General features: G+C 43.2%; 1 protein-coding gene across 1 annotated transcript; it reads left to right on the top strand.

The window, feature by feature from the left end:
- The first annotated feature begins 2 nt into the window (after positions 1–2).
- Positions 3–24951, top strand: GTF2H3 (general transcription factor IIH subunit 3). The gene is made up of 13 exons (XM_043557384.1): positions 3–119; positions 3280–3359; positions 10338–10444; positions 12140–12306; positions 14496–14558; positions 15732–15761; positions 15909–15937; positions 18237–18311; positions 19388–19441; positions 22544–22612; positions 23013–23148; positions 23260–23296; positions 23383–24951. The coding sequence occupies exons 1-13, from the start codon at positions 107–109 to the stop codon at positions 23450–23452; spliced, it is 930 nt and encodes a 309-aa protein (XP_043413319.1). The 5' UTR covers positions 3–106; the 3' UTR covers positions 23453–24951.
- Positions 24952–26003: the final 1052 nt, after the last annotated feature.

The following is a 26003-nucleotide window of genomic DNA, read 5'->3' as shown; positions in this document are numbered from 1 at the left end:
GCGGAGCCGCCTTTGCGTCACGCTGCGGCGCCGGAAGTCGGGGTGCCCAGGAGCCGGGAGGAGTACTTGACTGCTGCTGCCGGGGCGTGGGGGGATCCTGGCTGCCATGGTGTCAGACGGTGAGGGCCGTGCTGGGAGGGACCCCCCCACCCCGGGACTGGGCGGGCTCGGCCTGGCCAGGACCACCCAGGTGGAGCATTATGTCGGGGGCCGGGTGCAACCTGTTTGGTCTTTAGGGGAGTAGCAAAAGAATTCATTTATTCAGTAAATATTTCTGAACGGCGTCCTGTGTGCCAGGCGTTATTTCATGCGCTGCGCAGTACGGCTGAGAACATGACAGACAAGGGCCCTCGGGGAGGGTACAGTCTAGTGGGCGAGGCAGACAGTAGGCAAGTAAATAATAGCTTCGAAGGGTGACAAGAGGTGTGAAGACGATATACTGGATGGTCGAGGCGCATCTACTTCAGATAAGAGCTCAGGTACTGAAACGGAGTCTTGAATGACTGTGCGAAGGCGCCGTGGCAAGTTGAGCCACTGCATTACAGTGAGATGGAAATGGGGAACTTGAGGGATAGAAAGGAGAGACTTTCATCCATACGTTAAACTATCAGTTGTAGAGCCTAATGTCTTAAGAAAAAAAAAAAGAGACCAGCGTGGTGGAAGCGAAATGAGCTAGAAGGGTGAGATCAGAGAACTAGGCAGATGCATGGCCCTTGTGGGCCAAGGTAAAGAGGTTGAGCTTTGTTTTTAAGTGTAATATGAAGCCATTGTAGGGTCTCAAGCAAAGAGTTGGTACAATCCGATTTATAATTCAAAAACTTTTAAAAAATATTTATTTATTTTTGAGAGAGGGACAGAGCATGAGTGGGGGAGGAGCAGAGAGAGAGGGAGACACAGAATCCGAAGCAGGCTCCAGACTCCAAGCTGTCCGCACAGAGCCCGACATGGGGCTCGAACCTACGAACCGTGAGATCGTGACCTGAGCCGAAGTCGGACGCTTAACCGACTGAGCCACCCAGGCGTCCCTGATTTATAATTTTAAAAGGTCACTTTGCTGTGTGGAGAAGGGACTGTGGCAGCAAGAGTGGAAATAGATCATTTCGGAGGCTGTAACAACTGCCCATGCTTCCTTTATCTTTTTTTAAGATACCACAGGGCTGTGAGAGAGGCAGGCCTGGCGTGGCCCAAAGGAGGAAAAAATCACAGGGCAGTGCCGTGTGTATGGATACCCGTCTCTCCTGAAAGGCAGCACTTTGTCTTTGTCTCAGGCTTTGGGTGGTGGCAAGGAGTGACCTTGAGAATTGTGGGATGGGGCCTCATGGGGAATGAGGCCAAAGGAGTGTGGGCTTACGGGTGGAGGCGTGTCTTTCACAGGAAGTCCTGTGAAAGACAGTTACTAAGTGCGGCTTCTGTGCTAGGCGTCTTTGTGTGTGTGGTTTGCATGTGTTATTTCACCCTAGGGTTAGCAAAAATCCTCACTCTGTAAGGAGTCCGGTCTGGTGGGCTAGATTTAGCAGAGCTGGCAACAGAGATCAGAAACACAACTAGCTGTGAAATGAGGCGGTGAGTTCTGAGTGTCGTTAAAAGAGGGTCAAAGCGGACAGTGAGGCATTGAAAAGCTAGTCTTTAGAGTCCCGCAGACCCGTCTTCATAGCAGGGTGTTTTGCTACTTGCCAGCGGGCCGTGTGACTTCGAGCAAGTTACTTTCATTTGCAGAGCAGGAATGCCATACTTCAGGTCCTCTAAGACGCTACCGATGATGAGATGCGTTTGTATTCAGGATACCACTAAGAGAAATGTCATAAGATACCGTCCTGCTTTTAGCAACTGTTAAATGTTAAAAGGAAAAAAAAAAAAAAAGAGGTGCACCTGGGTGGCTCAGTTGGTTAAGCGCCCGACTCCTGATCGCGGCTCTGGTCATGATCTCACGCTTCGTATGTTTGAGCCCCCCATCGGGCCCTGCGCCGACCGCTTGGAGTCTGCTTGGGATTCTTTGTCTCCCTCTCTCTGCCCCTCCCTCCCCCTAAAAAATATGTAAGTAAACATTTAAAAAAGAGAGAGAGGGTACGTGTTATAATTGATGAAAGATATTTCCCTCAGTATGTTAGCACAGAATGCGATTCTAGTATTAACATGTGCCAGTGGCTGATGCAGAGGACTCCTGTCCTCAGCTGGGGGAGACAGGACCTGTTGGAAGACCTGAGGAGGGTTCTTGGAGGAAAGAGGTAGCACTGGTTTAGGGCTTTGAAGGGTAAATAGGATTTGGATATGTGAGCGGAAATCTCCGAAGGAGTGAGGATTATCCCGATACAGGAGGTGGAACTGCAGGAAGAAGGTATGGGGGGCAGGAAAGGCGTTATTGCTTTTTGCTATTAAATGAGCATCCTGGGTTTTTCATAACGGCAAGGACTTACGGGTTTGTGTGTCTCTCACCTCAGTTAGAATTTAGACTCCTTGAGGCCTTGAACCCAGTATCCCCAGCACCTGACACTGGTATTTAGTGTCAGTGTTCGTTGAATGAATTCATGGTGTTGTTAGCCTGTCTAGTTGTGCCTAACTTTGGAGAGTAGCCTATTCCCAGTAAAATCTTTACATAGCAATTGCTTTTCCCTCTTTGGTTTTCACCTTTTAAAAATTGGTTCCTGCGGTGCCTGGGTGGCTCAGTGGGTTAAGTGTCTGACCCTCGATCTCAGATCAGGTCTTGATCTCAGCGTTGTGAGTCCAAGCCCAGTGTTGGGCTCTGCCCTGGGCGTGGAGCCTAGTTAAAAAAAATTTCGGTTCCAAATCACAGTTGGCCTTGCTGCTAGTATATTTGATAGACTTGAGGCCAAACTGAGTCCAGTGTCTCCCTTCAACCCCTCCGTGCCTGAAATTCTATCACTGTTGCATATTAACTGGTTAATCGGTGCGTTCTGTCCTTGACCAGGCATTTAAAATGAATATTTGGGCTTCGTTTATTAGGTATTTATTGGGCGTCTACCACATGTTAGGCAGTTGTGCTACAAGCAGAGGAGGAAGAGTCCCCTCCCCCTCACGGAGCTTCTGTTCTAGTGCATCAAAGATGTAGTGGTGCAGAGAGCAGGCAAGAGCCTGCTCAGGGCCCACAGAGCTTTAGATTATTAAAAGAACATGGCCTTTTGTTAATTTCATGATTGTAGGTTGATACACATGTAAAGGCAAGTGGTGGTGCCTGCTGTGGGTTTAATTTACAAATTGGGAATGTTAGCTTTGCTCTGCTTCCATGAGGCTAACGTTTTTATTTTTTGTTAATATTTTCAGAAGATGAATTGAATCTTCTGGTTATCATAGTTGATACCAACCCAATTTGGTGGGGGAAACAAGGATTAAAGGAATCTCAGGTAAGATTGCTTGAGGAGGCCTTTGGATAATTCTGGTTTAATTGAGTGTGTGTTTATATTGCTTTTTTAAAAAAAAAAAAATCAGCTATGGTAAAGTCCTTTACATACCATAAAATTCATCCATTCTGATGTACAATTCGATGCTTTTTTAGTAAAAATCACAATAAAATAGTGTAACCACCACCACAATTTCATTTTAGGATATTTCTGTCACCCCCAAAAAGTTCCCTCATGCCTGTTCACAGTCAGTGCTTCTACCCCCTAGTTGCAGGCAACCAGTGATCTGCTCTCTGTCTCTATGTTGCCTTCTCTGGACATTTCGCGTATTCCATGCAATATGTAGGCCTTTAAAAAAAAATCTATTTTGAAGTATTTTATTTTGAAATAATTACAGACTCATAAGAAATTGTTAAAAAAAATGGTGCAGAGAGGCCCCGTGCACACTTGCTCCGGCTTCCTCCAGTGGTAACACCTCCTGTATCTCAAGTACAGGAGTGAAGCCAGGAAACTGACACCAGTGTGCTCTTCAGACCTTATTCAGATCACAACAGATTCCCATCCATGCGTGTGTATGTGCGGTGCTATGCTGTCCCTGTCGCATGTATCTGTGGAACTACCACCACAGTCAGGACGAGAGCTGTTTCATCACAGTGCTCCTTTTTTTTAATTTTTACTTTTTTTGAATGTTTATTTATTTTTGAAAGAGAGAGACAGTGTGAGCAGGGGAGAGGCAGAGAGAGAGGGAGACACAGAATCGGAAGCAGGTTCCAGACTCTGAGCTGTTAGCATGGAGCCTGATGTGGGGCTCGAACTTGTGAACTGTGATACCATGACCTGATCTGAAGTAGGATGCTTAACCCACTGAGCCATCCGGGCGCCTTGTCACTTGTGTTCCTTTTATAGTTGCTACACCTGGGGCATCTGGGTCGTTCAGTTGGTTGAGTGTCCAACTCTTGCTTTCGGTTCAGGTCATGATCCCAGGGTCGTGGGATGGAGCCCCATGTTGGGCTCCACACTGGGAGTGGAGCCTGCTTGAGATTCTCTCTCTCTCTCTCTCTCTCTCTCTCTCTCTGCCTCTCTCTCTTTCTCTCCCCCTCCACCCATCTCCCCCAGTCATGCATTCTCTCTCTCTCTCTCAAATTAAAAAAAATAGCAATAATAATATAGTTGCTACACTTTAGACAGTCCCTGGTCCCTAAACCCTAATAAATGCTGATCTAATCTGTTCCCTAGTGCTATAGTTCTGTTGCGTAAATAGGTCATAAAGTGTGTAGCCTTTGAGGTTGGCTTTTTTCACTCAACTGAATGCTCTTGGGGTGCCTGGCTGGCTCAGTCGGATAAGCGCCTGATGTCGGCTCAGGTCACGATCTTGGAGTTCATGAGTTTGAACCCTGCTGACAGCGCACAGCCCACTTTGGATCCTTTATCTGCTCCACCCCCCACCCCCCCGTCTCTGCCCTACCCCACGCTCCACGCATGCGTGCTCTTTCTCTCAAAAATAAAATTAAACATTTAAAAACAAAACAGAATGCCCTTGATCCATCCAGGTTGTTCCATGTATCAAAGTTTGCCCTTTTTATTGCTGAGCAGTGTTCCGAGGAATGATATCCCACAGCTCGTTTCGTCACTCACCTGGTAAAGCTTTGACATTTGGGTGGTTTTCTTCAGGTTTTGGTTACTACATAAAAAGCTGGTCCGAAAATTTGAATGGAGGTTTTTGGGTGGATGTCAGTTTTCATTTCTGTGGGATGAATGTCCAGGATCGCAGCTGCCTGGTGATCGCACGTTTGGTTGGATGAGAAACTGCTGTACTGTTTTCTAGAATGGCTGTACGCTCCCACCAGCAAGCGTGAGGGATCCTGTTTGTCCCTCTCCTCACTGGCGTTTGATGTGGTCGCTGTTTTTTATATTAGCTGTTGTAATGAGCGTGGAATGCCACCTTATTGTGGTCTTAATCGCATTTCCTTAATAGCTAGACATGTTGCACATCTTCTCGTAGGCTTATTTGCCATACAGATCGGCCTCCTGACGTGTCTTTTCATGTCGTTTGTCCATTTTCTCATTGGGGTGTTAGGGTTATTTTTAACTATTGAATTTCGAGATTTGAAAAACATGTCCTAGATACAAGCCCTTTGTCAGATATCTTGTTGGCAAGTATTTTCTCCCAAGCTTTAGCTTGTCTTTTTATCCTCTTCTGGTGGCCTCTCACGGAGCAGAAAATTTTCAATTTTGATCAAGTCTGGTTTCTCGATATTTAAAAAATACGGCTTGTGCTTCTGGTGCTATAAGAATTCTCAGCCTTGCTCTAGGTCTTAAAGATTTTCTGCAGCGTTTTCTGTGAAACGTTCTACGTGTAAATGCATAATCTAGGAGGGCCGGCTCAGTCCACAGAGCATGCAGCTCATGATCTCCGGGTTGAGAGTTCGAGCCTCACGTTGTGGGGGTGGGGGGGTGGGGGGGTAGAGATTACTTAAAAATGAAATCCTAGAGAAAACGACCAAATAAATCCACAATCCACTTTGAATTATTTTTTTTTGAACAAGCTGTGAAATTTAAGTTGAGCTTTCATTTTTTTGCCTCTGTGTAATCCAGTTGCTCCGGCGCCAGATTTGAAAAGATTACCTTGGGGCGCCTGGGTGGCACAGTTGGTTAAGCGTCCGACTTCAGCCAGGTCACGATCTCGCGGTCCGTGAGTTCGAGCCCCGCGTCAGGCTCTGGGCTGATGGCTCGGAGCCTGGAGCCTGTTTCCGATTCTGTGTCTCCCTCTCTCTCTGCCCCTCCCCCGTTCATGCTCTGTCTCTCTCTGTCCCAAAAATAAAAAACGTTGAAAAAAAAAATTAAAAAAAAAAAAAAAAAGATTACCTTTTCCCTACTGAATGGCTTTTGCAGCCTCGTCAGAAATCACTTGGGTACTTGTGTGGGTTTATTTCTGGGTGCTCTTTCTGTTCCTTTGTGCTCTCTGTCTCTCCCTCCACCGGTACCACAGAGTGTTGATTACGATAGCTAGATAGTAAGTCTTGGGCTCCAGCTGGCTGGTTCCTCCCACTTTCTTCTTCTTTTTCAAAATTATTTTTTTTAACTATTCTAGTTCCTTTGCATTTCCATATAAATTAAAAGAAATTAATGTTTATATTATTTTTGACGGGGGGTGGGGAGTGCAGAGAGAGAGAGAGAGAGACAGAGACAGAGAGACAGAGAATCGAAGCAGGCTCCAGGCTCCAAGGTGTCAGCACAGAGCCCGACATGGGGCTCGAGCCCATGAACCACGAGATCATGACCTGAGCCAAAGTCAGACGCTCAACCGACTGAGCCGCCCAGGCGCCCCACCTTTGGCTGGTTTTGACACAAGGGTGATACTGGCTTCGTAAGATGAATTGGGAAGTCTTCTTTTCTGTTTTCTGGAACAGATTATTTTGAATTTGGTATCAATTGTTTTTTTTTTTTTATTTTATTTTTTTAATTAAAAATATTTTTTTAATGTTTATTTTTATTTATTAAAAAAATTTTTTTTAATGTTTATTTATTTTTGACAGAGAGAGACAGATCATGAGCAGGGGAGGGTCAGAGAGAGAGCAGGAGACACAGAATCAAGCAGGCTCCAGGCTCTGAGCTGTCAGCACAGAGCCTGATGCGGGGCTCGAACCCACGAACCGCGAGATCATGACCTGAGCTGAAGTTGGACGTTCAACCGACTGAGCCGCCCAGGCACCCCAAAAAATGTTTATTTTTGAGAGCAAGAGAGACAGAGTGCAAGCAGGGGAGGGGCAGAGAGAGAGAGAGAGGGAGACATAGAATCTGAAACAGGCTCCAGGTTCTGAGCTGTCAGCACAGAGCCTGACGCAGGCTCAGACTCGAGAAGAGAGGGATCATGACCTGAGCCAAAGTCAGACACTTAACTGACTGAGCCACCCAGGCACGCCAAGTGTCCATTCTTGAAATGCCAATGAAATCATCTGGGCCTGGAGTTTGCTTTTGGGGGAGGTTTTAAACTATGAATTAAATTTTTAATGGTTATTAAAGTTTTGAATGATCTTTTTCCTATTGGGTGAGTTTTGGTTATATGCACTATTTTGATTTTGTTTTCCACTTAATATAATATTTTTGAGGTTCATCCATGTCGTAGTACGTATTGCCGGTTCCTTTTTATTCCTGAATAGTATTTTATTGTGTGGCTATACCTCTTGTTCATCTGTTCACAAACGTTTGGATTGTTTCCACTTTTTGACTCTTAGGAATAATGCTCAAATAATTCTCAAACAAGTCTTTGTGTGGACGTATGTTTGCATTTCTCTTGAGTAGCTAGATGCCTATGAGTTGAGTTGCTGGGTCATGTGGTAAGTTTAGTTTTAACTTTTTAAGATGCTGCCAGACTTAAAGAGTGGAGTGGGTACGCCGTTTTCGATTCCTTTGAGAGGTGTGTAAGAGTTCTAGTTTCTTCACATCCTTGCCAACACATGTCTTTTTTTAAATAATCATTCTGGTAAGTAAGTAGTGGGATCTCATTGGGGTTTTAATTTGCGTTTCCTTGATGACTATTATATATACAGATATAATGTATGTGTATTATGTATATAGTATATGCTTATTAAGCATCATATTTTCTTTTTTTTTTAAGTTTATTTATTTATTTTGAGAGAGAAAGAGAGACTGTGACCAGGGGAAGGGCAGAGAGAGGGGCAGATAGAGAATCCCAAGCAGGCTCCATGGTGTCGGTGCAGAGCCTGACATGGGGCTCGATCTCACATACCATGAGATCATGACCTGAGCCGAGATCAAGAGTCAGATAATTGATAGACTGAGCCACCCTGGTGCCCTGTCATATTTTTTTAGTTGAAATGCATATTCAGTTATTACGCCCAATTTTAAAATTGGGCTGTTTGTTTTCTTATTACTGAATTGTAAGAATTCTTCATATATTCTGGATGTAAGTCTTTTTCCAAGTATATGATTCACAAATATTTTCTCCGGACCTATGACTTTGTGACCTGTCTCTTCATTTTCTTAATGGTGTCTTTTTTAAAGTCAGCGTTATCCAGGGGCATCTGGCTGGCTTAGTTGGTAGAGCATGCAACTTGTGATCTTGGGGTCTTGAGTTCAAGCCCCACGTTGGGTGTAGAGCACACTTAAAAAAAAAAGTAAATAAAAAGAAAAATCAAAGTTAAAATCAGCTGTATTGAGATATAACTGACATGCAATGGATAGCATATATTTAAAGTGTTCAGTTTGACATGTTTTTGTATATGTATACATTCATGAAATTATCATCACAATCAAAATAATGAACATATTAATCTGTGACCCCCCCCCCCCCCCAGAAGTTTCATCATGTTCCTTTATCCTGCCTACTTCTCTCTGCTGGTCTTTGCCCCTGGGCAACCAGTCATCTGTTTTGTCATTATAGATTAGTTTGCATTTTCTGGATTTTTATATAAATGGAATCAAACAATATGTAGTGGGATTTCTTTTGGTCTCGTTTCTTTACTCAGCATAATGATTTTGAGATCTGTCCAAGTTGTTACAGTAATGCATTCCTTTTTATTGTTGTTGAATAGTTTTCCATCGTATAGACCAGCACATGACTGCATATTACCCTATTACGCCTCAAAAAACTTTTATTTTGAACTCTCATCAGTGGCATATGAGAATTCCTTTTTTTTTTTTTGTACCCAAATAAGATATTCTCTTGCCTTGTTTTTGTTTTGTTTTGTTTTTAAATTTTTAAGCTTATTTATTTTGAGAGAGAGAGAGAGAGAGAGCGAGCGAGCACAAGCAGGGGAGGGGCAGAGAGAGGGAGAGAGAGAATCCCAAGCAGACTCTGCACTGTCAGTGTGGAGCCAGACACGGGGCTCAAACTCACAAACTGTGAGATCATGACCTTAGCCGAAACGAAGAGTCGGATGCTTAACCAACTGAGCCACCCAGGTGCCCCCCTGTTCTTTCTTAAGTTTATTTATTTATTTTTGAGAGACGGGGGCTTGGCAGAGAGAGAGAGAGAGAGAGAGGAAATCCCAAGCATACTCTGTGCTGTCAGCACGGAGCTCAACGCAGGACTTGATCTCACAAAAGGTGAGATCACGACCAGGGCTGAAATCAAGAGGCAGATGCTTGACTGACTGAGTCACCCTGGCACTTCTCTCTTTCCTTGTTTTATCTTTTGCCCACAGGATGTACCATAAAAGTTATCTCAGTTTGCTTTTAGTATATTTGATGGCCCATTCTCTGTTGGGGCATTGCACATTTTCCTCTCTGGGTATTATTTTTTTTAATGATTTGTGGATACTCTTTATATTAAAAAGTTCACCTTTTGCTTGTCATATATTGCATTTTTTTTTCCAGTTTGTAATTTGCCTTTCACTTTTGTTTATAGTCACCTTTTTTGCCATATAGAAATTTTAATAGGTTTGTTGTACTTTTTTTAAATAAAGTGGAATTTATCAGTGTTTTATTTGCTGCCTGAAGTATTTTTTCCTTTAAGAGAAACATGCTTTATTCCAGGATTATAAATATATGCACCTACATGTTTTAGTAATATTAGTGCTTAAGAAAATGTAAGCTCGATGAAAGAAGGGATCTTTGCCTGGCATATAACAGGTGCTTAGCATACTTAGTGAATGAGTGAATGGAAAACTTTTACAAATCACCAATTTAATCGGTATGTATATTAATCATCTGTTCTGCGTGGTGGTAGTTTTCTAGTAATTTTATCATAGAATGTGTAACATGTTTGCTTTCCTTAAATGTTGTACAGAAAATATTTGTGGAATAATGCACTGATGTAGAAATCATTTCAGATAAATAAAATTAGAAAACTAATTTTCAAGTGTTTTGGTTTATGGCTTTGGAGGAGGGGGTTCCTGAGCGAGTTTTCAGCAGTGAATAATTGTCTAAAATTTAAATGAAGTCTTTATCATTTCAAGACCTAACCTAGTTATTTGGGTAGCTGCTTTATCTTTTCTTCTGGTTTCTATTTTTCAACAGTTTACTTTATCAAAATGCATAGATGCTGTGATGGTGCTGGGAAATTCTCATTTATTCATGAATCGTTCCAACAAACTTGCCGTGATAGCAAGTCACATTCAAGAAAGGTATGACTGTCGTGAGTACCTGTTCAGTGCTTCACACTTGTGAGATTTTGATGCCAGTCGGCATGTACTGTTCCTTTCCTGTAGTGCAAAAACAAATATTTTTCTATAGCGTTGAACAGTACTAACAGCGTCAAGAATCAGTACGTGTACCTTTGAAAGGAATGAATGTCGGAAACCTCATTAGCTGACATCTAATAGAGTTGCATCATGTGCACAGGTAACTTACATGGAGCCAGCCATACTCTGTAGGCAAAGAACAGGGAGAATTATCAAGTGGGGCAGGTAGCTCCTATCCCTGTTGTCCTTGTGGGTCTGCTCCAGAGGGCAGGTGTGATTCCGCTTTCTCTCAGCCAGTCTTGACTCCTGCATACTTCTCAGAGTGTAATATTTTACTGCTCCGGGTGTGATTCTGGTGTTTACAGATGAGGGTTTTTCTTGTTATGTAGGCTTTTAACCCAGGCCAACTGTCCCATCTGGTGCTCAGCAGAAGAAACAGTTAACTTTTCTTTTCTTTTCCTTTTCCTTTCCTTTCCTTTCTTTTCTCTTTTCTTTTCTTTTTTTTTCTTTCTTTCCTTTTCTTTTCTTTCTGTCTCTTTCTATCTTTCTGTCTTTTTTAATGTTTATTTATTTAATTTCGAGAGAGGGAGGGCACAGGTAGGGGAGGGGCAGAGACAGGGGGAGACACCGAATCCGAAGCAGGCTCCGGGCTCCGAGCTGTCGGCACTGAGCCCGATGTGGGGCTTGAACCCACAAACTATGAGATCATGACCTGAGCCAAAGTCAGATACTCAACTAACTGAGCCATCCAGGCGCCCCAACAGTGACCTTTTCTAACACCAGTGTAGAACCTGGCTGCACGTGAGTCACGTCGGGACGGGTGTGTAGGTGTGCAGCTTCCCTGCAGACATGACCATGTACACGGTACATATTTTCACTGTTAATTTTGACCATATTTACTTTGTGCGCATACACTGACCATAGAATCTGATTCTCCGGGCAAGACACACTTCTTGTGTGTCTTAACTAGGTGTCAGCCACATTGTGGGAGAAGTGACTCTCGTGTACTGGCCTGTTTCATATGAGGTGGGTGGTCCTCCGTCCTCGTTTCTTGGGGCTGCTCTCTCGGCTGTGTCGAAAGAGCCCGTGAGCCACCAAGTAAGTGCCCTCGCTCCCATGATCACCATGCAGTTTTCTCAAAATTGAATGTAAAAGACCTCACTGATTCGGTTAAGATATCAAAAGAAAAACTAGAAAAGGCACAGTGGTCAGTTGTTAGAAAAATTAAAGCTGTGTTTTACAGGATTACTATAAAAATCATGAAGCACTGGGAGGATCTTTTCAGGGGCCCTTGGACCAGATTTGTATTACGGGGGGTAGGTGAATACCCCTCAAATAATAAACCAGCCCTAAGATAGAATTTGGTATGACTCTCCTCCCGACTGGCATCTGAGAAAGCAGGATGAGAACCACCTCGAAGCATGTCGAGAGACTGGGACCGGCTTTATTTCCTCTCACTTTTGAGAAAACAGAGGGATCATTGAAACACTCTCTGGTGGTAGACTCGCGTTTGCCAATTATTATAGAATCTTGCGAGGCAGAATTGGCGTGGTTTTTGTTTGTTTTCTGTGCTGAATTTCATCTGGGTGTTTAGTGAGGACAGAGTCCTGGTGTAACTCGTGTCCCCCCCCGTTTCAGTCGATTCTTATATCCTGGGAAGAATGGCAGACTTGGAGACTTCTTTGGAGACCCCGGCAACCCTCCTTCTGAATTCAGCCCCTCAGGGAGCAAAGACGGCAAATACGAGTTGTTCACAGCAGCGAATGAAGTCATTGCTGAAGAAATTAAAGATCTCATGACCAAGAGTAATGGATTTCTTTGCCCATTATATTTTTGTACAATCGACAGTTGAATGTGGAGGTCCTTGAGGCTCGAAGTCGAGAGATTTGGGGTTCCTGGGACTGTTTACTTGCGTTCTCTCTCTTTTCTTTTGTAAAATCATTTTCATCCAAGCCTGAGCCCCGGTTGCCTGACCTCGCCAGCCTCTCCCACTGTCCGCCAGCCTCTACTTCTTGAAACACACTCTTAGCGTCTAAGGATATCCTTTTGTCCTGTTTCTCCTCTTTTTAGGACCATTCTTCCATCTCTGACTTTTCCTTCATCTTGTCCCATAAAAAAATAGGTTTTTTAATTCTGCACATTATATTCTTCTTTTTTCTTCCTCTGTGTGTTTTCATCCGCTCTTATCTTTAATTGTCATTTCTATGTGAACACTTCCCAGTCTTTATCTTTAATGTAGCCTTTCTTCCAGCAAATGTCTCCACAGAGGGGTCCACAGTCTGGCTGGCACACCCCAGACTAGGTTCATTATCTTTCCCTCCCAGTCACACCGCCATTTCCACCCCCAGTTTCTGCCACACCCCTCCACCTACGTTTCCAAATTCAAAGCGTTCATTTTTGACTCTTTGCTGCTCACATTCACCATCTAGTCAGCCATGATATCCCATTAGTTTAGCCTTAGAAGTACCTCCAAAATCTGCCTCCCAATTCTCTGTCATCTGGCTCAACCCCAGCACCGTTGGCATTTTGGGCTAGTTAATTCTCTGTTGTGGGAACTGCCCTGTGCTTTGGAGGATACTTAGCAGCATCCCTGGCCTAGACCCATTAGATGCCATAACATCCCCCAGTTGTGATAACCAAATGTCTCAGACTTTGCCAAATATCCCCTATAGGGCACAGTTGCTCAGGTTGAGCACTGCTCCTCTGGATCACTGTAGTGGCTTCTGTTCACTGACTTCTGTCTGTCCCCATTCAGGTCTTTCCACTCATAGTTATCTTTCTGAAAATCAGAGCTGCTGTTTCCTGGCTTAAAGGCTGTTACTGGTTCCCTATTGCCCGTAGGCTGTGTTTTTTAAACCGTAGCCTGTGTCAGAATCACCTGGAAGGGAAAGGGAACTCTTTAGAGACAGGAAGTAGGTTCGTGGTTTCCTGGGGCCGGGGCAGCACCATGCGATTGGGACCGGCCGAAGGGATCTTTTGGGGTAAAAGGAAATGTTCTGAAATTGGGTTGTGGTAATTGTGTACAACTCTCTACATTTACTAAAAACCACTGAATTGTTTTCCTAAAAGGAGTGAATTTTATGATCTGTCAGTTATACCCCAGTAAAGCTGGTAAAAGTCGCCTGGGGGCTTGTTAAAACAAAATGCTGGATCCCACCCTGCAGTTTCTGGTTCTGTGGGTCGAGGGTGGTCCCAAGAATTTGTGTGTCTGTTAAGTTCCTGGGTGATGCTCCTATACCTGGTTCCAGAATCACACTTCAAGAACCACTGGCCTCCAGGGTAAAGTCTCAACTTTTCAGTATGGTGTTCAAGACCTTTCCTGGTCTGACCTCACCCACGGGCGGGGGTATCAGTGCTCCAGGACCAGCTGCAGGCCAGATGTCCGTCTGGGATCTCCACCCTCTTGAACTGCTTAACTCTTTTCACTCAAGGCGTCAAATAAGTTGCCAGCATCATCCCTGCTTGCCACAGCTAGAGGGCTTGCTCGACCCGCTATCCACAAGCCAGGCAGCTCTCCAAGGGTGGGAGGCAGGGGGTGATGGGACGGAGGAGAGAGAGACTCAGATCAGGTGCTGTACATGACCTTTCTTACCTTTTAGGTCATAACAAACCTGAACCTTTCCAGATAACCCCAGGGTGTTTTCTATTTATTTTTTATTGTGGCAGAATACACATAAAATTTACTCTTTAGCCATTTAAAAATGTACGGTGCAGTGACATTAAGTACATTAACATGGTGCACAAACATCACCACTGTCCATTTCCAGAACTTATCCCAAACTGAGACTTTGTATCCCCTCAGAATATTTTAAATTGAGAAAATGTTAAAAATTGCTTATTTAAGCAATACTGAGAACAGATCTCTCTCTGTGTTTTTAACCCTGATTTGGACATGTTGTCTGGTTTTATTCACGATGAATGCTTTGGTTTGAAAATTATTTTAGTCCAAGAAAATGCCCAGTAATTGACTTTTTAACTTTATTATTATTTGCAGGTGACATAAAGGGTCAACATACGGAAACTCTGCTGGCGGGATCCCTCGCCAAAGCTCTTTGCTGTATCCTTGGCGTTTTAGTCGTTCAGAAGGTGTCTTGGGCATGAAACATACCTTTCTTGTGATAATTTTGAGAACCTTGGGTGTCCATATTAGTGAAAGGCTTGAGTATTCTAAAGTGGTGGGTAATCAAAAAATAGTTTATCTTGGCTTTAGAACATTTTTAAAATAAGCTGTAAAAACTTGAAATGTAAAAAAAGGAAAACTCTGATGTTCTCTAGTATGTCCTGCTCCCAGCAGATTCTTGGGGGTGCTTGTATCTTGCGGCCTGGGGTGGGTGTGTTTGTTTCTTCTGCCTTCTGTAAATTAGTAACAGTGTGTTTGATTATAGGAGCTGTTTACTGATCCTGAGGCTTAATTCGTGAGCAGTTTTTCCACAGGCCCACAGGTTATTTGAACTTAGCGTAGAGTGAACACCTTCCTGAGCATTTTTTTTTTTTTTTTAAACCTGACTCCTGGTAAATCTTTTTTTTTTTTTAATTTTTTTTTTTTTTTCCAACGTTTATTTATTTTTGGGACAGAGAGAGACAGAGCATGAACGGGGGAGGGGCAGAGAGAGAGGGAGACACAGAATCGGAAACAGGCTCCAGGCTCTGAGCCATCAGCCCAGAGCCCGACGCGGGGCTCGAACTCCCGGACCGCGAGATCGTGACCTGGCTGAAGTCGGACGCTTAACCGACTGCGCCACCCAGGCGCCCCCCTTCCTGAGCATTTTGATGTTGTCTGTGTTTGTGTGATGTTCTCCCAGTCTTGTGTAATTTGATTTCTTTGTTTGGGAGAGTATTGAGAGATTCCTGTGTCCTGGGCTTTGGGGGTGCCTCTCATCTGTGTGTGGTTTTCACATTCCTTACCTTATCTGGCTTATTGACTTACTGGTGGTCCCAGTATATTCACACGTAGGATGTGGTGGACAATCACAGAAGGATCATATCCTGGTAATTTTAATATTCTGGGACAAAGATCATGTTTTGGTCAGGTTACAAAGCCCAGTTAATTGCGGTTGGTAATTGGAAACCCCCAATCACTCTTGTGTGTTTATCGTGGGAAGTGGAGCATTTCTTTTTTCAGCTAACTGGATGCTGGATTGATTTAAAATTTGAGGTTATTTTCCTATTTACTATAAATATCTATGAAATCAAATAATATTTTAAAATTCCTTAATGCTAAAAAAATAAGATATTCATAGAATGAACAAGGAGGTTAAAGGTAGGAGTCTATGGTTTTTTGTGAGGCCTGTAATCCTTATCTTACTGCTATAATTTTGGTGGACTGTTTAAAAAAATTGGTTGGAAAACCTTATAATACGTTTAATAAGATTCAGTTAAATTGTAATCTGTTTTTATCTTTTTATAGATAATCAAGAGATGAAATCGAGGATTTTGGTAAGATTAAGAAAAAATCAGTACTGTGTTTATATACCAATGGCAGCCTATTAGAAAGCATAACGGGAAGTAAGACCCATTTATCTATTTATTTTTTTAGTTTTCTTATTTTGAGAGAGAGAGAGCAAAGGAGGGGCAGAGAAAGAGGAAGAGAGAGAATCCCAAGCAGGCTCCACGCTATTAGTGCTGAGCCCTACACATGACCGTGAGATCATGACCTGAGCCGAAATCAAGAGCTAGACAGACATTTAACCAAACTGAGCCAGCCAGGTGCCCCAAGACCCATTTATAATAAATATTGAATATCCAGAATAAATCAACAATGTGTAAAACTGATTATGATGAAAAACTAAAATTCTGAGAGACATGAGAGAATTGAATGGAGAGCCAAATTTTACTCTTGGATGTCAATTTTTCCAAAGTTAAACTATAAATTTAATGCATTCTCAGAATACTAATGAGGTTTTTTTGAAATTTTTCATGGCAGAATGGGGGGAATTAAATTCAAGAGTAAGGGGTCCCTGGCTGGCTCAGTTGGTAGAGTGTGTGACTCTTGATCTTGGCTTGTCAGTTTGAGCCCCACATTGAATGTAGAGATTACTTAAAAATAAAATCTTAAAAAAAAAAAAAAAGAAAGAAGTTCAACAGTTTATCTGGAAAAATAAATCAGTGAGAACAGACAAATGCTTTCTGAAAGAGAATGATAAGCAGGAGCTTGCCCTGTCAGGCATTAAAGCACATGGCAAACCTGTAGTAACACTGTGATTCTGGCACAGTGGTAGACACAGGGTAAATGGAAAAGACTAGAATCCAGAGAAAAACCAGGTCAATGGAGTTCTTTGACTTGTGGAAAGGAAGCCCTTAAGTTTGTGGCAAGAAAATGAATTATTGAGTTGAAGGTAATGGGCCTATTGGTTGGCCATTTGGGGGGAAACCAACCTAGATCTCATGCCCACATCTAAATCTAGTAAATCAAATCAAATAAATCTAGTAAATCAAACATTTCACTGTAAAAATTCAAGTCATAAAAGCACTGGAAGAAAATACCTGTTTATATGCATCTTGGATAGGGAAGGACCTTGCTGAGCATGATGTGAAACTTTAAAGAAAACCTGAAGACCTCAAAAAAAATAAACCCCCAAAACAAGAAGGAAAGGAAAACTATTAGGAAAAGTATTTTCAGCATAGCTGCCTAAGAGAGGATTAATGTCATGGTTCTAAAAATGAAAAAGGGCTCTAAACTAAGTTTTAGAAGTTAAGGTTTACTGTAAAGAAACGGGTAGACGATATGAGCCATCTGCAGAAGGAGGAATGTGGATGGCCAGTTAGCGCTTGAGAAGTCGTGCGGCCTTCCTAGGAAGTGCAGAAGTATAAACGTCCAGTAAGACGTCAAGATTTAATGTGCATATACTTCAGCAATCTCCCTGATTACTTTAGGAGCTAGTCGGGGTCACGTAAAGCGTGTATGTGGGTGCTCATGAGAGCACTGTTTAAAACTCAGGATTGGAAACTGCTTCAGTGTCCTCTGTAGATAATTGGTTAGAGAGCAGAAATCTATGAAGTCAGCACGAAGGAGGATGTACATCCACATTCATTGATACGAGATTTCCTCCCCAGGTACTGTGGAATCAAAATGCAGATTGCAGGGGGTCCCTGCATGGTAGAGCATGTGACTTTTTTTTTTTTTAAACGTTTATTTATTTTTGAGAGAGAGAGACAATGTGAGCAGGCGAGGGTCAGAGAGAGAGAGGGAGACACAGAATCGGAAGCAGGCTCCAGGCTCTGAGCTGTCAGCACAGAGCCCGACACGGGGCTGGAACCCACGAGCTGTGAGATCATGACCCGAGCCGAAGTTGGACACTTAACCGACTGAGCCACCCAGGGGCCCTGAGCACGTAACTCTTGATCTTGGGGTCGTGGGTTTGAGCCCCACATTGGGTATAGAGTTTGTTTTTTAAAAAAAGAGCAGTTTCCTGAACACTAGGTGATCATCCTGGTGTGTGTGTGTGTGTGTGTGTGTGTGTGTGTGTGTGTGTGTGTATTTTGGGTGTGAGTGTATATATGTGCCCCAACAGGTGCTCTCTAGAAACTATTAAACAAGGATCCTCTCTTGAGCGGTAGGGTCTGGGGGAAATTGCTGCAGTCATCTTTATGCTATAGATAGTATGTAATAATGGTAACGAGGCAGATGAATTCTAATTCAACCAGCTGCACTGGTTGTGTCTGCTGTACATTGTGTTGACGTGTGGGTGAGAACTCGGCTGTGCCCGCAAGGTATTCACGTGGATATGATTTCCAGGTGATTAAGGCTGCGGAAGACAGCGCACTGCAGTACATGAACTTCATGAATGTCATTTTCGCAGCACAGAAGCAGGTGAATTGGGAGTATTTTTTCTTTTCAATTTTTATTTAAATTCTAGTTAGTTACCATACAGTGTAATACTAGTTTCGGGGGTACAGTCTAGGGATTCAGCACTCACATGACACCCTGTGCTCATCACCTGTTTCCCCCACCCTTCCCCCCTCCTCCCTCCCCCCCTCCTCCCTCCCCCCCCCCCCCCCCCCCCCCCCCCGTAACCATTAGTTCTCTGTAGTTAAGAGTCTGTTTCTTAGTTTGCCTGCCTTTCTCTCTCTCTTTCCCCCTCCCCCCGCTAGGGAGAGCATTCTTTTTAAAGAATATTTGTTTCCTTATGAAGGAATTAATTTTATTTTTTGAATGACGTACATAGAAAGGTAGTCTGACTAACTGGCCTTATCAGTGGATTAGGAATCTGGAATTCATATTTTGTACTAGTCGTTTCTTTGTTTTGGGTCCTGGAGCCCATGAGAATCTGCGGGGTCCCCAGAAAAAGGTACTCTGAAACCCAGTTTTGCATTTAGTTTCATGGAATTCATGGAACCCTTGTCTAGCCCATCCTTGGACCCATCTTTGGGCCTCAGGCTAAGAATCCCTAGTTTGCAATTCACACCATACCTTGCCTCAGTTTCTCTATCTGTTTGCGTGGGGAGGTCTTAGAAAGATTTGATATTTTTACCTTGCAAATATTTGAGTGAATTTTCACAAATTCAAATGAATTATCACTAAGACATTTTCTTCTTTGACATGTTAAAAATAACTTTCTTAAAACTTCAGTTTTAAGCCCCAAATGCTCCCACGTCCATGCCTAATATTCTCCGTGTTGGAGCAGCCGCATGCCATAGTGAAAGACCGTGGGCTTTGGGGACAGGCAGACTGGAGGGGGCAGGTGACAGCACTGCCTTCTACCGCCTCTGTGACCGCAGCCTGGCCAAGGCCTGGGTGCTTCAGCTGCAGATGCGCAGTATCTACCTTGTAGAGTCATCCTGTGGATCACATAAGGCATTTTGAGAGGAGTGTAGCACACAGTAGTTACCCGATGCAAGCTAGTCATTCTTATTCCTCTTATAATGTTTCCGGAATGTTCGTTTCAGAATATTTTGATCGATGCCTGTGTTCTAGACTCGGATTCAGGACTCCTCCAACAGGTACGTGTTCAAGGAAAGCGCGGTGGTGGTGGTCCAGGGAGCATGGTGTGCTCTCTTGATTTCTTGTGAGTGCTTCTCACCGGCCTGCACCCGGTTGTAGGGTTAGCCTGTGTGCTGCTGCAGCTTGGAGCACTCGCATCTCCTGGTCCTTGTTTTAGTTTATTTTTCTCACTGAAGTATAGTTGACACGCGGCGTCACAGCAGTTTCAGGTGAACGGCTCTCTGGTTCCTTTAAAATGTTTGTTTATGCTCCACACCGTGACTTTGATTGGTTCTGTGAAAGTGACTCACACATTGAAATGAAGTTCAATGACACAGGAAAGTATTTTTTAAAGGGGGAAAAAAAATCCCTTCAAATCCTGTCGTCTTCAAATTACCGTTGTTAATCTTAATCTTAGGCGAACAGCGTGACAGATCTCTCTCTACACAAGGTATAGGTGGAAGAATGATCACCAAGTAGAGCATTTTATAAAGACTGGATCATAACTCCACATCTGTGCTGTCCTACGTGATAGTTACATGGCTGTTGAGCTCTTGAAATGAGTCTGGTCTGAACCGAGATGTGCCGTTAAGTGCAAGATACACAGTGAATTTCAAAGACGTAGTATGAAGAACAGAATGTAAAGATTTCTGTATTGATTACATGTTAAAACGATAATACTCTGAATATATTGAGTTAAATAAAATGTTATTAAAATTAATTTTATCTGTTTTTTCCCCTTTTTTATGCGGCTAGAAAATGTTAAATTTCACATTATTGCCCACGTTATATTTCTGTTGGATGGCACTGTTGGATGTTGCTTTTTAATCAAACGTGTGGAAAAGAGGTCTAATTAAATCATAAAGGGGGGGGGAAGAAGACTAAAGATACTGCTGAACTTCGGATAAATGTTTTTTGACCACAAGAAATATTATTTCCTAAAAGATCAGTTAACAGCACAAAACTGGAAAACGCGGAGTTTAGGTTACTACTGAGGTTGCGGAGTAGGAGATACAGTTGGAAAGTACACTAGAGTCAGAGGTTCTGGAACGGTCCTATTTCTTAAACTTGGTGATAGGTACATGGTGTTCGTTGTATCAAAACCATACTTCCATGTTATGTATGTATAGTGTTATGCGTATGGTTATATCTCAGAATTAAAAAACCAAAAAGGTTGAGTATGTGTTTTAACTGCACATTTCAGCCTACACAGTGTCTGCTAACTCCTAGAAGATCTTGCCTGTGCCATGAATTTAGATACCCGCTCTGCGGGACGCCTGGGGGGCTCAGTCAGTTAAATGTCCGACTTCAGCTCAGGTCACGATCTGGAGGTTTGTGGGTTCGAGTCCCGCGTCGGCTCTGTGCTGACAGCTCGGGGCCTGGAGCCTGTTTCGGATTGTGTGTCTCCCCCTCTCTCTGTACCCCTCCTCTGCTCACGCTCTGTTTCTCTCTCTCTCTCTCCTCTCTCTCTCTCTCCCTCCCTCCCTCTCTCTCCCTCTCAAAAATAAACAAACATTAAAAAAAATAAATAAAAGGAAAAAATCCCAGCTCTGCCTCCCTGGCCCTCCTCACATTTATATGCGTGGGTCAGACACAGGCTCTGTGAGTTCCAGACTTGAGTATTCAGCTGTATATGCGGCATCTCCCCTTGGACCGCCAGCAGCATGTCAGGTTTCACATGTCAAAATCGGAACTTGAGGTTTTCATGCTGCCTCCCAGGGGCATCCCCATCTCAGCGACTGGCAGCTCAGACCGTCAGCCCCTCAGGCCAAAATTCTGACTCTAACTTGTTTCTTCTCTTCTTCTCCTTTCCTACCCTTGCAAATCTTGTCGGTTTGATCTTTGAAATAGTCTCTGAATCCCACCGTATGTCTTCCGCTTCACTACTGCCACTCAAGCGGAAGCTTGTAAGATCTGTTGACCGGCCTCTGTTTCCTTGCTGACGCCCACCCAAGTCGGTTCTCAGCACAGCGGTCAGAACGAAGCTTTCAAATCAGATCTTGTCACCCACCTGCTCAAAACCCTCCCGTGGCATCCCAGCGGGATGGACTAAAACCCAGAGTCTTCCCGTGGCCATCTGTACTCCCTACGCGATACGGTTTCCGGGTATCTTTTTGTCCGCGTGGCGTCTCCCACTTCCACACCGGGCTCCTTGCTGTTGCTTTCAAACCACAGGCCCGCTGCAGCCTGAGGCTGTCTGCACTTGCTGTTCCCTCTGCCTCTGAGGCTTTTCCTCAGTTGAGTCACCTCCTCAGAGAAGCCTTCCCTGACTGTCTAGTGTCACTCCCCGTCCCCTTACCCAGCTTCATTTTTCTTCATAGAAATGATAACTTGTGACGTTATTTCTGTGTTTACTTACCTGGTTGACTCTTCTGTCTTCCCCCGTTTGAACCCCAGCGTCCGTCAACAGATGAATGGGGTTAAGCAAATTGTGGTATAACCATACAATAGAATAGCATTTGGTCATGCAAAGGAATGAAGTGCTGATAACGTGCCACAACGCGGATGAACCTTGAAAACACGACGCTAAGGAAAGGACCCATGTTGCCTAAATCCGTTGATCCGAAGTGTCCAGAATAGGCAGATCCATAGAGCTAGAGAGTGGACTAGTGGTAGCCCAGGACTAGAGGAAGGGGGTGGGAGTGACTGCTAACAGGTACGGGGTTTCTTTTTGGAGTGCGGAAATGTTCTGGATCTAGATAGTGGTGACAGTTGCGTAACGCTGAATACAGTAAAAAGTAGTGAATTACACACTTTAAAAGGCTGAATTTTATGGCCTATGAAGTATCTCAAAGCTGTTGCTAAAAAATATAATGAAAACGAGTAAACATGGCGGGAATAAAGATTTTATCAGTGGCCAACACAGGAGAAAGGGCATATACTGTGCTACACTGAGGTCTTCAAAGGGCGAAAGAGTGGCGTGCCTGGGCGGGGGAGACGATAGCTGGAAACCTGGAGAGGTAGCGGGAAGCCTGTGGTCCTCCCTCACCCTGGGAGACCATTCCCTTTTGATTTGCTCAGTCATATCCTCCTTTGGAGACCTGACCTGGTGAGAATTCCATCCCTCTAGAAAAGCTTAAGCACGTGCCAGTTCGGCAGAGAGCCCTCTGTATGTCTTGCAGGCCTGTGACATCACAGGGGGACTGTACTTGAAGGTGCCTCAGATGCCCTCCCTCCTGCAGTATTTACTGGTAAGGAGCCTGACACCTGGAGTCCGAGGGACAGACCCCGTTTCCTGGGGAATGAATGGGAGCAAGGTGGCTGAGGCTAGTAATTGGAAGAAGAAGGAGCAAATGGTGGCCCCGGGGGTTTGGAACCTACAAGGGTGCACGCACTTCAGGTGGTCTCTGGAGGCGGCTGTGTGCAGAAGGTTGTAGGACTGTTCACAGAACGGTGCCTGCGGGTGGATGTGCTGGGTCGCTGGGAGATGGATAAAAATGCATTTCTTGATAGACTTTTAAGGAAGATCCTAATTTATTCTCCTCAGTGTTCACTGGCTAATATTTGATATTTATATCCTGACTTCTGGTTACTTTTCCCCCATGTTCTAAATAAAATTATCTTCCTTGCCTTTCCCCCCCCCCCCCCCAGTGGGTTTTTCTTCCCGATCAAGATCAAAGATCTCAGTTAATCCTCCCACCCCCGATTCACGTGGACTACCGGGCTGCTTGCTTCTGTCATCGAAATCTTATTGAGATTGGCTATGTCTGTTCTGTGTGCTTGTCAAGTAAGTTCAAGCACAGGGTTGTCCTTTTGTGTGTTGTGCGGGGGTGGGGGATGGTCAGAAAATAACCGGTTTTTTCCAACATCCTGTTTATTTTGTCCGTTCAATTTACAGTATTCTGCAATTTCAGTCCTATCTGCACCACCTGCGAGTAAGTATCCCCCGCCAGGCTGTGTGGCTGGCTCACACTGGAAAAGTCTAGAGCACTGAAGAGTGTGGTCCTCTGTGTCATTTCAGGACAGCCTTTAAGATTTCGCTGCCTCCGGTGCTGAAGGCCAAGAAAAAGAAACTGAAAGCATCAGCATGATCGTAAGATCCACCCGCCCCCACACTCTGCCCATCTTTTCGAGTCTATGAATAGAAATTGTATGGCAGAGTCTGTGTTGGGAAGGCCCTGAAAAAATACAGCATGTGTAGGATAATTTTTACTGAAAATTTCTTACAGGAAAGATTTCTAAACCATTATCCTCGTCCTGTGCTTTTGGGAGACTGCTTTTTTTGAGGGAGTCATTCTATGCAATGTACCCCAAATCATTTCTGACTGGTTTTTGGCCACAAAGGGAGAAGAGAAGAAAGCACAAATTAGTTAGTGACTTTTTTTTTTTTTTTTTTAATGAGGTGCTCATTTGTCAGTCAGCCCGTCCTGACTGATCACAGGCTTTGGACTCTGTTACCCGTGACTAGGTTCTTACTGTGAATGCACGACCCGTGAAATTTGAGTGCAGTTTTGGAGAAAGCAACCGTGCGGTGCTGGCATTAGTCAACGTAGACCATCTTCCTTGATTCCACAGCTGACTTTTACAGTAGTCATGTAAATAAACTCCCGATTGTCGAGATTCAGATTAGCTTCAGATACAGATATTTTTTCTTTTCTCTGACATCATTACGTGTCTGGACACAGTCATCCAAATAATAACAGTTTGTCACCGATTAAGTGCAAAGTCCGATCTTGAGTGAGTGAGGAGAGTGGGTGCAGGACTCTGGCGGCAACTTTTTCTTCAGAGATAGTTGTGTGAGAGCTGATTTGTGAAAGCCGGTGTCTGGGTTCAGAGGGGGACTCTCTTGGGGAGAATGGATTTTTTACGGTTCAGTGTTGTCCCCCAGATAGAATTCTTTCCTTTTGTAATGAGGGGAAAAAAAAAAAAAAGCAATAATGTTGGAGAACTGTTCTCTAGAAGCTTTGGGTTTACTACTGACAAATGCTAAAGGTTCAGAAGAAAAATTATTTGTAATTTCAATGAGAAAAAAAACCCTATTTTTTTATGTGAGCTTGAAGTTATTAGAAGTCCTTTCAAATTCCAGTACAATGTAAGAAGGGCTTTCAGGAATGGTGGCTGGTTTGATTTGTTTTTAAAAGTATATTGACAAAAACAAACAGGTGTATACTGACAAAAACCTGAAGATTCTAATTTTCTCTTTATGCCATCTCAGAAGCGGAGTCTCGTTTAAGTAGTTTGGTACTTGGTTAGATGATTTCGGGTAGATTTTGTATTCTGGATTTATAACTTTGTTAATTACACACAGATTTTGGTGGTCACCTGGCAAGTATTTGTGAATCCTTAAGTTCGAAAATCTGGTTTGTCTTTTAAACATACTATTTAATACTTCATAGCCTAAGAGTAATGGAAATCGCTGTTTTAGGTCTAGGAGTCATCAGATACCCAAAAGACGAATAATTTCAAGGAAGCTGATCAGGTTTTTGTTTGAAATGTTTTGTGTTCTGGCTTAATTCTGTTTAGGCTTTGTTTTTAACTGTTGTTTTTATGGTTTATATAAATTTTTATAATAAAATAATTTAAATTTTCATATTTGCCTAAGTCATTTTCTCTTATTGTTTGTTTCATGCTAACTCAACTTATCTTAAAGTTTGTACTTTAACTGGATTTGGTCAAATGTCAGTCAAGTTTTTATTCAACTCTGAAGAACTTTTACTTATTTTTTTTAATGTGTTAAAAAAATAGTTTTTAATGTTTATTTATTTTTGAGAGAGAGGGAGAGACAAGAGCCTGAGTAGAGGAGGGACACAGTGAGAGGGAGACACAGACTCCGAAGGAGGCTCCAGGCTCTGAGCTGTCAGCACAGAGCCCGACATGGGACCCGAACTCATAAACTGTGAGATCATGACCTGAGCCAAAGTCAGATGCTTAACCGACTGAGCCACCCAGGCACCCCTATTTTATTTCTTTTAAGTAAGCTCTATGCCCAATGTGGGGCTTGAACTCATAACCACAAGGTCAAGAGTCACATGCTCTACCAAGTGACCTAACAAGGAGGCTCTGAAGAACTTTAATTTCAAATCTGGCTAAAACTGTATATGAAAATATTGTTGGAAATACTGCGTAATAATAGATTGGTGTGAAGTATTTAATGCCAAGTTTCTAAGCCTGAAACTATTAGAAGAAAGATTTGATGTTTGCTTGTTATTTTGTGAGCAAGATTAGCAAAATTTTAATTATTTGGTATTTTCATTGGATAAAGCAAGCTGGTGGAATGTATGTTCTCATGTCATAGAAGCAGGACCTTTATTATCCCATAATAGTTAATTGTAAAACCATGAAATTATTCCCTTATTGAGTAGATAGTTAAATATTATAACTATCATCCAATCCTCAATTCTAAGGTAGTCTCTTGGACTTTATCTACAAAAAGATTCCTGCTCCCATGTTTTAAAAACAGTTATTTTGTTTATTTCAAATCATCCAAAGATGATTTGTAAGACCGTTAGTGATTCCCGGAAGAGTGCATGGAACGTTTCCAGCAGTGATGGAGAAGAGAGTAAACGTGATGTGAAAATGTTGGGGTTCAGAGAAAATGGGCAAGAAAGAATTCTTCAGTGCAAAAAGGGGTGGTTTTATTAA

Source organism: Prionailurus bengalensis, chromosome D3 (genome assembly GCF_016509475.1).
Source record: "Prionailurus bengalensis isolate Pbe53 chromosome D3, Fcat_Pben_1.1_paternal_pri, whole genome shotgun sequence".
In the NCBI taxonomy this organism is placed as follows: domain Eukaryota; kingdom Metazoa; phylum Chordata; class Mammalia; order Carnivora; family Felidae; genus Prionailurus; species Prionailurus bengalensis.
Note: the sequence above shows the minus strand (reverse complement) of the source record. Positions and strands in the feature narration are given on the sequence as shown.

Excerpts from the sequence above, each read along its gene's own strand:
- GTF2H3 (XM_043557384.1), top strand. Across the intron at positions 14,559-15,731 it reads CCTCGCCAAAGCTCTTTGCT|ATATTCATAGAATGAACAAG; the intron begins GTATCCTTGGCG and ends TAAAAAAATAAG. Across the intron at positions 18,312-19,387 it reads TTTTCGCAGCACAGAAGCAG|AATATTTTGATCGATGCCTG; the intron begins GTGAATTGGGAG and ends TGTTCGTTTCAG.